General features: G+C 38.4%; 1 protein-coding gene across 3 annotated transcripts; it reads left to right on the forward strand.

Annotated features, from left to right (window-relative positions):
- The first annotated feature begins 372 nt into the window (after positions 1-372).
- On the forward strand, positions 373-16806 carry LOC121428743. 3 transcript variants are annotated; one of them, XM_041625558.1, is made up of 9 exons: positions 373-560; positions 2825-3074; positions 4423-4629; positions 9124-9270; positions 10713-10985; positions 11385-11439; positions 12404-12598; positions 14296-14595; positions 15977-16806. In XM_041625558.1, exons 3-9 carry the CDS (start codon positions 4472-4474, stop codon positions 16394-16396), a joined length of 1548 nt encoding a protein of 515 aa, XP_041481492.1. In that variant the 5' UTR covers positions 373-560; positions 2825-3074; positions 4423-4471; the 3' UTR covers positions 16397-16806. The 3 variants fall into 3 exon arrangements, with proteins under 3 accessions (XP_041481492.1, XP_041481491.1, XP_041481493.1); XM_041625557.1 differs by lacking the exon at positions 2825-3074; XM_041625559.1 differs by lacking the exons at positions 2825-3074; positions 4423-4629 and having other exon boundaries at positions 374-560; positions 15977-16769.
- Positions 16807-17091: the final 285 nt, after the last annotated feature.

Genomic DNA, 17091 nt, shown 5'->3' on the forward strand with positions numbered 1-17091 from the left:
GGCGTGGTCTATGACGTCAATTAAAAAAAATGCACAAGGGTGCCCAAGTGGCACTCGTCGGATTCTTGAAGTAGATACCCTATACTTCAACTTTCAGTCAAAAACTTGCATAAATACCCAACTTGACGGTCGTTGTGGTTCTACTTGATTATCAGGAGTTGTGAATTAAGCAAGAAAAGTGTTCGACGTCACCATACAGCTCTTTGCTACAATTTCACTGTTTGCGATCCCTTTTCATCGTCGGGCTTCGCATGGACGGACAAAAAGTATTATGCAATCAAACAAAACCATTTCAAAGCTGAATGTAGCTCTCACAACGTTTCGAGAATCGAGAGGGAGAATAACAATACATACCCTCGCACCCCTCCCCCCGACCGTAACAAAAATCTCATGAAATCACGCACACACGTAAATGACAGTATGTACGCAACGAATGGATTATAGATTTTTATGCTCAAACTCTTCGCATGATGCTACCCGACGAGTGCTGTTCATGTAGGCTCGAGACAACCATCTAAAAAAATGCAGCAATGACTATGTATTGAAGCACCTGCGCCAAGGTAAGTTGAATAGTCAATTTGTTCCTTTCGATGAGCATTATTTCCTGGTTTATACATTCATTTTGGTTAATTATTTCTTTCATTCATTCTTGTTGCTGATTTTCTTCTCCTGATGATGATGATGATCAGGGGCCGATCCAGGATTTTCCGAAAGGGCCGGGGCACATTTTTCTAAAGAAAAATTTGACAAGCAAAAAGTCTTTACTTTTATAAGGAGGGGGGGGGGGGCACACTTCTGTTTTAACGGCATTTTTACATTACAATTTTAATTTTGCTTCTCAATTGGGGGGGGGGCGCACGGGCTGGCTTTGTCCCCCCCCCCTTGGATCCGCCAGTGAGGAGGAGGAGGATATATGATGATGATTTCCTAACTAGCTCCTACGCTGTCAAGTTATTAATGTTCAGGTCATCCTTGTGGCAATATCTTTTTTTAAAATCCTTTTCCCCTCCACAGGGATTTTATTGGCAATCAAAAATCAATAGATACAGAGTACAATGAATGATACAATCACTGATAAACAATGAACTGACAAGTGTAACAAAATAATTTTCCATGTGGAAGTCAAACCATAGAGATTTTTCAATCGACACCATTTTTTGTCAAATCTGTGTTGATTGAAATCCAGTTGGGCAATGTATTTCTCATGTTGGTAAAAATTGATTATTGAGGATTTAACGATATTGAAAAGAGGAATTGTATTGTTTATATTTTACAATCATATACAGTTTTTCTTACTATAATGAAAACACAATTAAGTGCACAATTGTTTGTTTTTCCAATAAATCCGAATATTTTATTTTCATATGAAAAATCACACTGGTTCTGTTCCAGTCATCTAACTCTTTCCAAATGTGATTAACATGCCTGCAGTCCGAGTATAGATGCAAAACCGTTTCAATTTCTTTTCGAAAGAAGGTGCATTAGTTTACTGAAACTAATTTCAATTTGAAAAGCAAATCATTTGTAAATAATATACGTTGCACAACCTTATATGAAACCAACACAATGTTACATCAATGGTACACTGAAATCCCATTGAGCAATAAGATTCCCACCTTTTATCGTTCAGATTGACTTCCATTTAAGTTCAGAAAGCTTTTGTCTTCTGTTTTTCGTTGTTTCAATAAAATGGAATAAATATGCGAGCATCCTTTTTTATGTTTAGTAACAAATGATAGCACATCTGGAATTAATGGTTAGGGATTCTATTGAATGTGGACCTTTTGTAGGCATTCTTGATAGCAACACACAGTGAATGATAAAAAAAGAAAATTTTATTTGACATCATAAAGATTCAGAATCTTTTAAAGATAAAAAAATGCCCTCCATCTAAAATATTAATTAAACGAATACCCCTTTCACTCAATTTCTTCATATAAATCGACAAATTTCTTATTATTATTCCATAAAGGATGAGAAGATACATTAACATGATTATTATAATAGATAGTTAAGAAATTACTATAAGCAAACAAAATTTCACTTCTGAAATATAGGTCTCTTTTGATGATTCTCGAAAGTAGTGACTACCCATATTATGTCAATGTCATATACAAAAGAACATCTTGTTGTCTTGGCAAGGATGACGTAAGAAAGCATAGAATGTAACTATCAATTGATCCGTTTACAATTCTAATCCAAGAAATCTTTGATGATTGACAGTGTGAATAAATGTGTGTGGGAAAGTTCATTTCAGTTTGTACACACACATAATTGGCCTTCTTTCTGAAAAACGAGCGTCACTACTAACATGCAAAGTGTAAAAAAGTGCCACCTGTAACTAGAATTTAAAAGGCTTGGTTTTAACACGTAGAAAATGAACTAAATTAAGGTTTTATTGAAGCAGTGGCCTTTATCAAATGAGGCAAATAACATAGAGGGTGCTGAATTTGATAACGAAGATTTTTTTAAATAATTTACGAGCGAGTATTAATTTAGAGAGTGCATATGACTCGATCATATAGCATATCTTGTATATTCTGTCAGAGGAATATGTTCCTCCTTTGTTTGTTTTTTAAGATATACATGACTAATGTTATCTTATGAATTTCAAAGTTGCACTTATGGATATTTTGAAATTAGAGTTTTATCCAAGTGGGTAATTGTTTGCCAAACCTTTAGAAACAGGGCAGTACCATGCAGGCCTGGTACCATGTCAATTTAATAGGGAAGGGAAATTTAAAGATGACGTTATTTTTCTCATTAATAGGATTATAGTCCGAGCGTATCTTTGTGATTTTTTCCCGACCTTTTTTCCCTATAGGTGACACGAAATTTGCTCCGGCGACAACTGCTCAGGGCTTAATTTACTTTACCTTTACCCGAAATTCTGGAAGAGTGCTGTGGATCCCAGCAGTCGGGCTTCCAGTTCTGTGCCATTTTCATTCATCTCAATGATTTGTGTGGTGACTGCTCAGTGTCATTTTGGCTCAGATTTGGCTCTTCTATAAGGGGTTTCCTACTCGATGCAGAACCGCTGGTCTGCCCACATCTTGTCCAGTCTGATCTTGATGGTATTCACAGTCTGAGCTGTAACTATCACAGGGGGGGGGGCGCGATCCCCCACCAATAAAAATATTGGGGGGAACAAACATATTGTTTTGCCCCCCCCCCCAATAATTCCGCATGTGCAAAAAAAGATTGTAATGTTACACAGAAATCAGCAAGTGAGCAAACTTGCTCATAATATCCACTTTTCCAATTGAAATGTAAAATATTTCAGCTCGCGCTTCGCGCTCGCATGATTTCTTGAACGAAAACCCATACTTTCATGATTAAATAGGTGAATAGAATGTCCCGTTTTCAGTTCTAAACCTCAAAAGAACTCAAGCTTCAATTTGCAATCATATTTTGTTGGATATATATCTTGTTCTTTTATTAAAAACTTCCATTAATTTCTTGTCATTTTTTTGAGATCGAAATATCAAAATTTTCAGCTCGCGCTTCGCGCTCGCATCTATTGTTCTTTTATATACCTGTCTTAATCATTGGTACCATAAATGCTTATAATATCAAGCTTTCAGATCAGAATATAAAGAAATTCAAGATCGCTCTCAGCACTCGCATTATCTATGTAGAGAGATATGTATGGTCCTCATGAGTTAATACAATCAGTCTTAAACAAGTACCTTTTATTTCCTGTTTGCAGGATAGTATACTAAAAAATTTTAGCTCGCGCTTCGCGCTCGCATTAATTAGTTGGTTAGATATGTGTCTCTTTCTCATGAGTCATATATATATATATATAGGCCAATGTGTGTGTGGGGGGTGTTTGTTTTGTGTAATCGAGCGCCTTTGGAACGTTGATTCATTGATTCAGATTGCCCCCCCCCCCCCATCTGAAAAATGGATCGACGCCCCTGGTAACTACTTCTTCAGGGAGCGAGTTCCAATCATTCACGTTCAGACTAAATGAATCTTGCCTCACTTTGGTCAAGCATCTGGGTTTAGAAAGCTTCAGACTCTGACCTCTTGTGTTGCCTGCTGCAAATTCAAAGAAGACATCACTCGTCCAAGACATATAGGTTTAGGGTTGCAACGTACAGGGTTTTATGTTAGGTTTAGGGTAGGGAATATAGTGTTAAATCCAGGGTCGAAGTAATTGGTCAAACAAATAGTGCGTGGAATTTACAGCGGAGCAAATGTAATGAAACCTTATCCATATTCCCCTATTTTCTTTTTTTTTTCAATACCAAGAATTCGGAGGACTAGCCGTCCCTTAATGTGTAGCCCTCGGCTGTATGTCGTAGAGGCACTTGGTAGTAAAGTTGGTGAACGCAATAATATTCAGTTGCAATCAATTGCCGCGCGGCTCAGAACGCAGCATTCAATATATCTCTAACATCAACATTTGTATTTTAGAAAGTTACCTGGTTCGGTGATCTCCTTGCCATACCTGAACAATAGCACCATGACCGACCACGAATGCGATGACGACGGTAACCTTGAAATAAAGCTCAGCAGGCCACCAAATGACAGTGAAGACGATACCACTGTTGTTGGTTTAGGAGCGAGAGTATATGCATTGACCGTCCTGACAGTACTTACAATTACAAGGAGTATCCAAGAGTAAGTATTCGAGTAAGATTAGTGTATTCGAATATTAAATTTATTCTTAACAAGTCCATCCCAACAAAAAACTGATTTGAATAGAAAAAGAAAAATAAAACAAGCATATAACACTGAAAATTTCATCAAAATCGGATGTAAAATAAGAAAGTTATAACATTTTAAAATTTCGCTTATTTTCTCAAAACAGTTATTATGCATGCACATCCTATTTGGTGTGCAAATGAGGGGACCGATTACATCACCCACTCACTATTTCTTTTGTATTTTATTTATGAAATATGAAATATTTTCATTTTCTCGTCATTGTCATGTGAAACAAAGTTTCATTCCTAACTGAACACGTACAATTCCATTATTTTAACATTTTGTGGTTCCAGCAAAGGGTTCCTAATTGTCAAATTCGTAAAAATCGAAATATTGTATAATTCAAACAATAAAAAAACAAAAGAAATAGTGAGTGAGTGACATCATTGACTCTCTCAGTTGAGCATAGAACCGTTTTGTGAAAAAAGCGAAACTTTCAAATGTCATATCTTTCTTATTTTACACCCGATTTTGATGAAGTATTCGACGTTATTCATTTTTGTCTCACCTGTGAAGCAAAGTTAGACTATAGGCGCCGCTTTTCCGACGGCGACGGCGGCGGCGGCGTCAACATCAAATCTTAACCTGAGGTTAAGTTTTTGAAATGACGTCATAACTTAGAAAGTTTATGGACCTAGTTAATAAAACTTGGCCATAAGGTTAATCAAGTATTACTGAACATCCTATTAGAGTTTCATGTCACATAACCAAGGTCAAAGGTCATTTAGGGTCAATGAACTTAGACCATGTTGGAAGAATCAACATCGAAATCTTAACCTGAGGTTAAGTTTTTGAAATGTCATCATAACTTAGAAAATATATGTACCTAGTTCATGAAACTTGGACATAAGCTTAATCAAGTATCACTGAACATCCTGCATGAGTTTCACGTCACATGACCAAGGTCAAAGGTCATTTAGGGTCAATGAACTTTGGCCAAATTGGGGTATCTGTTGAATTCCCATCATAACTTTGAAAGTTTATGGATCTGATTCATGAAACTTGGACATAATAGTAATCAAGCATCACTGAAAATTTTGTACAAGTTTCAGGTCTCATGATTAAGGTCAAAGGTCATTTAGGGTCAATGAACTTTGGCCGAATCGGGGTATTTGTTGAATTACCATCATAACTTTGAAAGTTTATTGGTCTAGTTCATTAAACTTGGACATTAGAGTAATCAAGTATCACTGAACATCCTGTGCGCGTTTCAGGTCACATGACCAAGGTCAAAGGTCAATGAACTTTGGCCGAATTGGGTGTATCTGTTGAATTACCATCATAACTTTGAAAGGTTATGGATCTGATTCATGAAACTTGTACATAAGAGTAATCAAGTATCACTGAACATCCTGTTCGAGTTTCAGGTCACATGATCAAGGTCAAAGGTCATGTAAGGTCAATGAACTTTGGCCATGTTGGGGTTTTTTGGTGAATCTCTGTAAGTTTATTGGTCTAGTTCATAAAAAGTGGACATAAGAGTAACCATGTATCACTGATCATCTTGTGCGAGTTAGAGTAGTATTCAAAGTCAGCACTGCTGCTATATTGAACCGCGTGATGCAGGTGAGACGGCCAGAGGCATTCCACTTGTTTATTTTTCTATATTTAAATCATCTTTTTTCGGGGGTGGACTTGACCTTTATTAAGTTTCTTAATTATCTGCTTCCATCAAGGGTGGTGGCAAGATATTTTCATAAAATGTCAAGATCGACAACCTAAATGAGATGTCAAATTTCTCGTCACTATTTGAAAAATCAGAGGGTAGCCAAAAAGAATAGTGCCGCCCTGATCTCCAAATCTAGTTAAATCTGAATTTTGTTATTTCCATAGACTTTTGTACAAGGACCAACTTAAGCTTGTTCCGCTTGGAGATGAGCTAATACTGAGTTCCTATTAAATACATTTTATCACGAATCTGAGAACACATGAATCCAATGTCACTACCTAGTTGAGGTCAAGTTCATTCCTGATCGATATGTTTGGAACTTGAAGGAGTTTATATATATACACTGTTGGTCATAAAGGTGGAATAAAATATTTTTGAATAAAAGTCGACAGTTTTGTTGGTATTTGAAAGGCTACGCGTAGACAAAATGGTAATTGAGTGATTACATAATGTTTCCCCATTACACAGGTGACATTATAACATGAGAAATTTGGATTACGTAATGAATTCTTTTGTTGTAGACTATAAAAGCCTATGCATGTGATATTCTATCTCTTTCCCTGATTTGGCACTGTGTATAAGAAGGTTGCATTTTTTCGAGTTCCTTGCACCGTTTGAAATGAAAATCGGTAGAGACGTTCCCTGGACTATGCCTGGTCCAACGGCAACAGCAACACGCGAGAGAGTGGTAGCACTGCGACAGGAGGGCTACAAGCAGACTGATATCGCAGAAGTCCTAGGGATATCACAATGTGCAGTCTCTAAGATCCTGAAACGTCAACGTGAGGAGGGGAATGTGCGGCCACGGAAATCTCCAGGACGTCCCAGATTGACCACAAGAAGAGATGATCGCCAACTGTTGAATTTCAGTCGCAGAAACCGGAAATTGGCCACGAGTCGTCTTCGTCGATTGTGGAGGAAGTATCATGGGATCAACGTTTCCCGGTCAACCGTTAATGGCAGATTGCTCCAACATGGCTACCGAGCACGACGGTTGACCCAATGTCCACGCTTGTCTGTTCGCCACAGTGTAGCTCGTCTTCTTTGGGCTAGGGAGAACAGAAGGCTTCATCCAGGACATTGGCAACATGTGGTCTTCATGCATGCACGGACGAGAGCCGGTTCATCCTTGACCGAAAGGATGGGAGACAACGAGTTCGTCGATGAGCCGGGGAAAACCTTCGCGATGAATGTATCCACGAGACGACTCAAGGCGGAGGCGGCTCAGTGATGATATGGGCCGGCATCCATTATGGAGGGAAAACGCCACTGGTGGTTCCGGACGGAAACGCCGCCGCCTACAGGGATATCCTGGAGTTCCACTGTCTTCCATATGCAAGACGAGCTTATGGGCCCAATTTCCGACTGCAGGATGACAACGCTAGACCGCACAGGGCCGCTGCAGTAAGGGAATTCCTGGAGGCAGAGGGCGTCGTACAGTTGCCATGGCCAGCTTGTTCGCCGGATATGAACCCCATAGAGCATGCATGGGATGCCCTAGGCCGAGCCATCAATGACAGAGAGGTCATTCCTCAAAATCTGCAGGAGTTGGCAGATGCTCTGAGGGAATGGGACGCTATGCCTGTTGACGTCATCAACAAACTTGTGGACAGCATGCCACGACGTCTGCATGCGCTGGTTCGTGCCAGGGGTGGACATACCCGATACTAGCGACTGAGTAATAACAATGACTCAAGTTTGATGCAAATTTGTCCATGAAATCACAAAAAAGAAGTCATCTGGAAAACTGAGAGAGATTGAAAATAAATATTCATGATCCTTTAATTTACTGTATATTGTCGTCATTGTTGTTCTATGCTCATGACATCCATCCGGCTTAGGACATAAACTTGTCAAATATCACTGTCAAACGTGTGTAAAAGGTAGAATAATAAAGTAAAGTGGTTATCATGCACCATAAATGCCATATTCAAATCATGTTGTAGTAATTACGCTGTGAAAATTTGGTGAAAAAAAGTATTCCACCTTTATGACCAACAGTGTATATATATATATATATATATATATATATATATATATATATATATATATATATATATATATTTTTTTTTTCAAAAATATGTTTTATTACAAAGAAATTTCTGCAAAATATTCATCCAGTACCATAATATATCTCCAGGTTAAAATGTCATGAATGCTAAAGTGCTACAAAATGAATTGCGCAAAGTACCCAGGGTCCATATTCTAGATTTGTACGCAATTCCACCTTGGGTTTTGGCGCCCTTTTTAAATTCACCAGTAAATGATTGCTCTTATACGTTTTATCTATTATTTTTGAAGGGTTTGAGGGAAAGTAGATTCTACTAATTATGTGTAAAAATAAAATGACAAAAATATGAATTTCTACGGTCATTTAGCTCACTTCTTATTATTCTTAATATCACCGAATGGTGTCCTGACAGTACTTACAATTACAAGGAGTATCCAAGAGTAATACCATGGTCACATTTGTTCTACGGCGGCCGTACTGCGAGTCAAAAACAGCCGTTTTAACATTTTTGTGCCAGCTTAATATAGGTGGTTTGAATAAAAATGAATAAAACGGCTGTTTTCGACTCGCCGTACGGCCGCCGTAGAGCAAATGTGACCATGGTATTAGCGAGTAAGATTAGAGTATATTCGAATATTAATTCTTAAAGGACAAGTCAACCCAACACTTTATCATTTGGGTTGATTTTTTTTAATTATACTAATTTCATGTTCCAATACGTAATTAGATACCTCCTCATCGTCACAATATCTGGAATGGCAGATGAGTTGAAATTCGGGAAAACACAATGTCAGGTGATCAACGAAACAGCATCACGTGACTACCTTCGTGATCTCAACATGACCGGGGAAGAATTGTGCTCGGAACAAGGGAGGTAAGATGGGAATTATCTTCAATGGGTACTCCTATTTTTGTTACCTCTGGTTGCACCAAACGAATGGTTAACTTTTAAAAGAGTGAAATGAGAGTTTGAAAGCAACAAAATGAGCCCCTCCCCCAAAAAAAAAGAGAGAGAGAGAAAGGTCTGTAAAATCGGTTGAGAAAATACTGCATTTTAAAGGAATTGAGTGATTAATGTTACAAGATATCACTTCATTTAACTGCTCTGTTACTTGGTGAAATATCACACGTTTCCATTATGCATATATACAGTGGCGTAACTACGGGGGGGCACGTGCCCCCCCCCCCCATCGGCTGGCCCAAAAAAAATAACCGGGAAAAGGAGGAAAAGAGGGAGAAAAGAAGAGAAACGTAGTGGGAATGAATAAATTATGTTCATTATAAATGTTATATTGCATTATAATATATGTTATGTTATATTACATAAGACGCATTTTTCATACCTTTATGAAACATTATTTGCTCAGGGCCTATGTCTTTATTGATTCTGGTGCTCGCATAGACTGTTTAACGAGATATATAATCCTGTTGTACTAAAACCTTCCCTTTTCAAATCAATATACTGTACACCAAATATATTTCCTCGCTATTCGAGTTATTATTATTTCATGTAGTGACATTTGCTTCTTTTTCATGACTACTTAAAGTGATTGCCCTATTTAAGGTCTTGATATAAAACATTTCCCGTCCGTGCTAACGTTCGCATTAGTTGATTGGTAAGATGTCTGCTCTTCATGAATTCCTAAAATCAGTCCTTTCAATGTCCATTTTTCTGATCTCAATATCAAAAGTTTTCAGCTCGAGCTTCGCGCTCGCATCATTTGGTTAGTGAAATACGTACGATCTTAGTGAATTCCTGCAAACGAGCCATATAATGCCCCTCTTCAGGACTGAATTTCCTAAATTTTCAGCTCGCGCTCGCAATATTGCATTAGAGATGCGTATGATAATCATGATTACCATGTCTACAAAAAGTGCTAAATATGTTTGGATGTAATTCTGACAAAATCAGCAAAGGATGGTACTAGCATTAGATGAGGCTGAGATATGTATACTCTTAATGGATTCCTAAAATATATTCCCCGTTTGGGGTCAATATATAAAAATTTCAGCTCGCGCTTCGCGCTCGCATCGTCTGTTTAGCGAGGCATTATTATTACAAATCATATCATTACAAAAATTTTGCTTATAATGCCCCTATTGAGGTTTGAATATAAACAAAATTCAGTTCGCGCGCTCGCATCATTTAATCAGTGAGATACATATCCGTTTAATGGCACTGCATATCCTTAAAATGTCTCTATTAGGTCAGTAGTATACCTGGCAGCTAAAGTATTTCTCAACTCAACACCATAATTTCATTGTGTTTTATTTTTTTCTTATCTCACCCATCCCCTGCCATGTTTTAACGAGAAGATGCTCTGAAAACAGCACATTTTTCTTGCCTGATGTGTGTGGAATTCGATACACAGGACGAGGTACAACTTATGACGTATTAGCCGGACCAATCTATCTCACCGTTCAGGGTATTGTCACGGTGCCACTCATAGGCTTGGTTCAAGGCTTTTCCATGAGCCAGCCCATATCAATTTCGATGTTTACTATGCTTTCGACACTTTTCATCCTGCTGACAGCCTTCGTCCACGACTACTGGGCAGTGGTCTTACTCCGGTTTCTTTTTGGCATATTGTAAGAAGAAAACCTCTTTGTTTAATCCCTTTATTGTCTTTATAAATGTGGAATGTTTGAACAAGTAATGTGTGTAGACCATAGAGATATATACTAAGTATATATCTCTATGGTGTAGACCTATTTATTCTAATGTCAAAGCAAATTTATAAGTTTCACATGCTTTATAAGCTAGTGATGTGGATCTAACTTTTGATTATTATTATTATTACCTGCCCTCATCTCAAGGACATGAACGGTGTATTTTATAAGTCAGTAAGCTTAAATTATATACCCTCTTTAATACCATTTTAAATTAATACAATTTACGGAAACTCCAGGCGTAAATGGCCCTTAAAAACAATCTTTTAAAATAACACAAAATGTGACGTATATTGCCTTTGTTTTTGTCATTTTCAGCTCTGGTCCCATCGGTCCGCTTAAATTGGCTTACCTCACTCGAATATTCCCGAAGGTGAGTCTATATCAGCGCGGGAGGGGGTTGTCATCATGATGTGAACATGATCTAGGACCACCTTCAATAAATAAATCAAGGAATGGTGATAAATAGATATAATGGTAAAAATGAATAAATAAGTATCAAACAATACATAGTAATACAAACCGATTGATTAAAAAAGAATAATAATAATGATAAAACCAAAATAAAATTTGGAATCGCTTTTTAGTGAACATTGGCATCTTTTGTCCAGATCGAGTGTCGACTGTGCCAAAATGCAGGAAGTTGGAACAAAGCAATTACAGCATTGGAATTGTGTGTCGATTCATCATGGTCAACATGATTGCAGGGGCGGAAATCTCTCCCAAAAGGTAGGGGGGACAAGGGTCTGGAATATGTGACAAGCCAAAAAAAAAGGGATTACCTATAATTTAAGGTCATTTCGACGAAAATATATTTGACAAGCAAAAAAAAAGGTAATCTCGTCCCAAAACGCACGTTTTATTCTCATTTTCAGTGATATATTTCTTAGCATCACCAAAGACCCAAAATAGTAGGGGGGACATTTGATATTGTGTCCCCCCTACTATTTTGAGTAGGGGGGACACGACCCCCCTGTCCCCCCTGGGATTTCCGCCCATGCATGATTGTAATCACTGGCGTTGAGATCTTAGGACCGATGCCCCCCTCCAAAAAAAGGGCTCCACGACCGAAAAAGCTTAAGAAGGCGTTAAAGAAAATGGAAACAAAAAGGACAAAATGTAATTATTTCCTAGAAATTATGTCAAAAAAGCTATGTCGTCACAAAGTTAATTTTCATTTTTCAACAGGTAAAACATTTTGCTCACCAGCTTTACTTCGAGTGCTGTTTTTTGTCAGGAATTAATTATTATCATACTGCATTTTTAATCTCTACCATATCCGCTTGCATTCTGAAGTTCTCTGAACCTATATCGTTTCTGACCCATTACCTCTACAGGAAGTTCACACCATTGTCTTGGGGTTGGCAACCTACGGCGTAACCTTAGGTTACGGCGCCACTCTCCTATTCGCCTATGTGACAGAAAGCATCGGCTGGAGATTATGTTATGTAACCACTGGATCAGCAGGCATAGTCCTAGCCATACTCTGCTTTTTTATGGCTGATCCAAAAAGACCAGACTCCCATGGCAAGGTATGTTCATGAAAGTATATGGCTATAACGTGGACAGCGAGGAAGGGATAGGGGGTGGGTAAGAAGCCAGGGGGCACTTCCATTGACGAGTGGTTATCATGCGTGGACATGGGGTTTTGAAAAGCACTTTTAACAAGTATTTTCCATGTTCTGAAAATGCACCCCTTGACAGGTATTGGCGTGTGAAACCCCCCTTAATTGGAAACAAAGCGGTACCCTTGACAAGCATTCCCTAAATTTGACCACCTTAACAAGTACAGCGATAGTTAACAATCCTTTTCTAGTATGTGTATGCACATTTGAGTTACATTTACATTCAACAAACAACTAATAGAGTGATGAGTAAGTTTGCTATTAACTTTGTATTTGATTTGATTCCGTGAGGATCTGATGACATATCAACTAAGTTAATAACTTCAAGAAATTTCAAGATCACGTACGTCGCGTCGCAGACCGGCGCGACCGGACGTACGTCGGCGTTACCTTTTTACGTGTTTCTTTTGGTCTTGCATATTATCCACTCGTCAGAAGATGATCAGTCGAGGTACTTCTCCGCTTAAGAAAATACAATCCCATGTTGTTGATATATACATATATGTGGGAGTGAATATTACACGGAAATTATAAAGTACTTGATGAACAACAGTGCCGTAGCCTTTCTCAAAGTTCGCCCGGCAGAGCTGTAATTCCTCTTTAGCATTTTCTGTCAAGCAAAGGTTGAAGAACACTGGCATGTGGCTTTGAACTTTTATGGCTTGTAACCATAAAAAAATTAACATATCCCCAACCTTTGCCAAATTATTAGATGATTCTGCAAAGAAATTTGGTTGATGTCTGTTGATATTGAACAGTTTTATTGGTAGGAACCCGGGGGGGCCACTTCCATTCACGAGTGGATACCATGCGCGACCATGGGGTCTCGAAAAGCACCCTAAACACGTAATTTCCATATTCTGAAAATGCACCCCTTAACAAGCATTGGCGTGTGAAACCCTACCCTTAACAAGTATAGGAAACAAATCGATACTCTTGGCAAATATTCCTGAAATGAACCCCTAAACAAGTACAGGAATGTTTTATTGTTACGGGTCCTTTGGTCGTCGGCTTTACCTTACTTGGTTTAGTACGACCCCACCTTCTACACCTCACGCAAATCGGACTCTAAACACGAAGTGTTGGGGCAAAAAGGACATCCTTTATAAAACATTTTAATTATGTTTAATCATCCCCCCAAATTCGACCCTAAACACGTAATTTTCCTAGCGAAATAATACCCTTTTTTCATAATTTTCGTGTTTTTGACACCCTTATCACGTTACGTACGTAACGTGCCCTATCGTGAAAAAGACATCCTTTTTACGTGTTTTTTTGGTCGCGCATGGGATCCACTCGTCAATGTAAGTGGCCCCCCGGGGGTAGGAAATATATTATGCATATTCAACAACAGAACTTTACTTTGACCAATCCTGTACCTGTATTTATATTAGCGACGAATCAAGTTTGACTGTTCAGAAATGGCAAACCAATTCATTGCACCATTAAAATAATTCGAAACGATATCAGTTTTTATTCTTCCAGTTAATCGTAACAACTTAAATAAGATCATGTCAATATCATAACGAAGGATTACCGTTTACACGATTAAATATTTGTGTAGACTTGGTGAAACAATGTTTGTTTTGATAATTTTCTCTCAGAAACAATACGTTAACTCGTCGTTTCGGTGGAATCACTCCAGTTTACGTCAAATAGCATGGCCGTGCCTGATATGCATACTCCTGGCCAGCATCGGACGTTTGTCAGCAACTCGCATCAGCTCATACAATCTTCCAGTCTACCTGACAGAATATTTTCCAGAATCTGATTCCGCTGCTGCCATAGGTTTAATCACCATTGTCTTAGGCGCGGTTGCCACAATCGTCGGAGGCTGGACGGGTGATCGAATGCGGAAAGTTTTTGGTTTACGTGCGAGGCTTGGCTTCTGTCTTTTTCTGCAGGTAATGACCACTTCCGGTAAATGTCTTCTTTCCCTGTCACCATCTTCCCCCTTTAATGACCTCTTCATAGCGATCAAGTTAATGCTAGCCTGTGGTGTTTCATAAAGCTCTTTCATAAAGCTGTTACGAGTGACTTTACGAAAGATGAACATCTTTTTGAAGCGTTAAATCAATTAACATTAATGAACATATGGTGTATCATTTATCAAATTTAAAAGTCACCAGTCGCTCGTAAAGTCATTAGGATCATACTAAAAAAAAAAGCTTTATGAAACCCATCTGGGTTTTTTCTGTCTTTGAAAACGGTTTAAAACTGAACCTACATATATGAAAATATTTTAGAATACAATTAGGACATTTGACGAACGAAGCTTGAGAAATAAATTATGCATTAGTGGATATATAAATCTGATAAAGTGATAAATTAATCAACTGATAAGCCGCCAATAGTTTCCATGAATAACTAATCATCATTTACTCCAGTCGGCGACTTTAATTTTATTTAGATGTCAGATCGGACACTTATCAGATGATAATGTAGATGAAACGATCTCCCGATAGTTTTATCTTCGTTAGATATGAAAACACATTCCTACCATATTGGAGAATATTGATACAAACAGTCAGTCTTGTGGTTTTATCTTTGTTATGATATATTATTCAGCCACTCCAGCTCTCAGCTGATCTTCAGACTGGCCCTGCATAAAAATAGGTTGTTGTTATTACCCTTCATTATAATACGGCGAGCGCCTGAGAAAAATTTGAGCGGAGATAATGATTAAGTCTTATTATTATTCCGGGGATGGAACCCACAACGTCCGGTAGGCAGATGCTTTGACTGCACTCATGTCATTTTGTAATGCATGATCAGATTAAAGATGCTGTGTATTCCGCGGTATCACATCACCTTGGGTGTGCTGAAGTCGTGTACCAAAGAATTTACGCAATCATGATGCTTTGGCATTATAAGCTATACCGTATAGAACTTAAAAATCCACTACCGGCCGCACTGAATATTCTTAGCACTTATAATGTGCCAATTACAGGGGATCTGTTACAACGGGTAGGCCTAATGTCGTAGAGCGTCATAGCGATGCTTGATATTACAAACAAGACGTTTATTAACATCTTTGATCAACGTTTGACATCACAATCTTAAAGATAGCACTGGACAAATAACTGTCAGTGGTTTTTTTTTCACTATTAACGTTTCTGAGCGACCGCTACAGGTTGATGGAAGTTAAATCTTATACTATGTTATTCGGCGCGAAATCTAGAATTAACATCGCATGATCTTACAAACGTGTTACAAAATAGACTTCCTCGCAAAATGTAACTAAAACACCTATCTTTCTTTGATGTTATCATTATCCATTGTTAGGTCGTCATGGTGACGTTTTGGGCGGCGATGTACCAATGTTCCTTTATAGCTCTGCTGATCCTACTAAGTCTCACTCTATTCGTTGGTGATTGGATTTCAATCCTTATTCTGGCTATCGTCTCCGATCTGACGCCAGTCGACTCCAAGGCCCTCATCTTCGCCATTAACTCCTTCCTGAGCCATTCTTTAATCGGACCTGTCAATTTGGTCGTTACCCCAGTCGCCACCGCGACAGGTCTTCGAACAGCGCTCACATTACTGATTGGCTTGTTTGCAGGTTCCAGCGTCTTCTTTTTCTTCATCCCCTTGGCATGTTCACTTGTCCCAGGGATGAAACAGAGACATCATGAGGCAGAGCGAGTCGAAGAACAAGGAGACGTCATAGTCAGGGGGATGGACGAAACAACTCCTCTGTTATGACCGAAATTAAAGGGTCGTGATAATGCTAAAAAAAACTATTGAATTATTGTGACAATCATCTAAAAAGTTTACTTTCCCTGCTCTTTCTATGTGCTTTTTTAAATTGTATAATCTGTACAATATTCATGTTCAATATAACTTCTTAACTATGTGTGATAGGGGAAATTAATATTTTCTCCTCGGGGAAGTTATCTTAGTTTGGTTCATACAAAAATTACATCTAAAACCATTCGCAATTTATGGGTGCATTGAGTTACGGTACATTCATTCCATTTTTATTTCATTTTATCTATTCTTTAACTAAATTTAATTGATATTCATTTGGAATTTATTCAGCCGTGAACATGTTTTTTAATATCTATTCGTGTTTTCTATCGTTTTAATTTGTTGTTGTTTGGCATCATTGAGAAATATACCTTCTTGTTATGATTCCTGTGTTAAATTTTGGTTATAATTCGAAATATGCTTCAAAACGGTTGCGGAGCGGTTTTGAAAGTGAAGGGGGGGGGGGCTGAGAAAAAAGCGTGGGTTGGGTGGCTGTTCATGCCAAATACCACGACCAGGTTTCCATTTTTACGTTTTTGGACAAGACGGGGGGATGGGAGGGGCTGAAGTCCACCCAGTCCACTCGCCCCGTTTCCGTGGCCCCTGTTTTTTTTCTATATCTGATACTTAGTCGTCCCTCCACCCCTCAG

The sequence above is a fragment of the Lytechinus variegatus genome, chromosome 15 (assembly GCF_018143015.1).
Source record: "Lytechinus variegatus isolate NC3 chromosome 15, Lvar_3.0, whole genome shotgun sequence".
In the NCBI taxonomy this organism is placed as follows: domain Eukaryota; kingdom Metazoa; phylum Echinodermata; class Echinoidea; order Temnopleuroida; family Toxopneustidae; genus Lytechinus; species Lytechinus variegatus.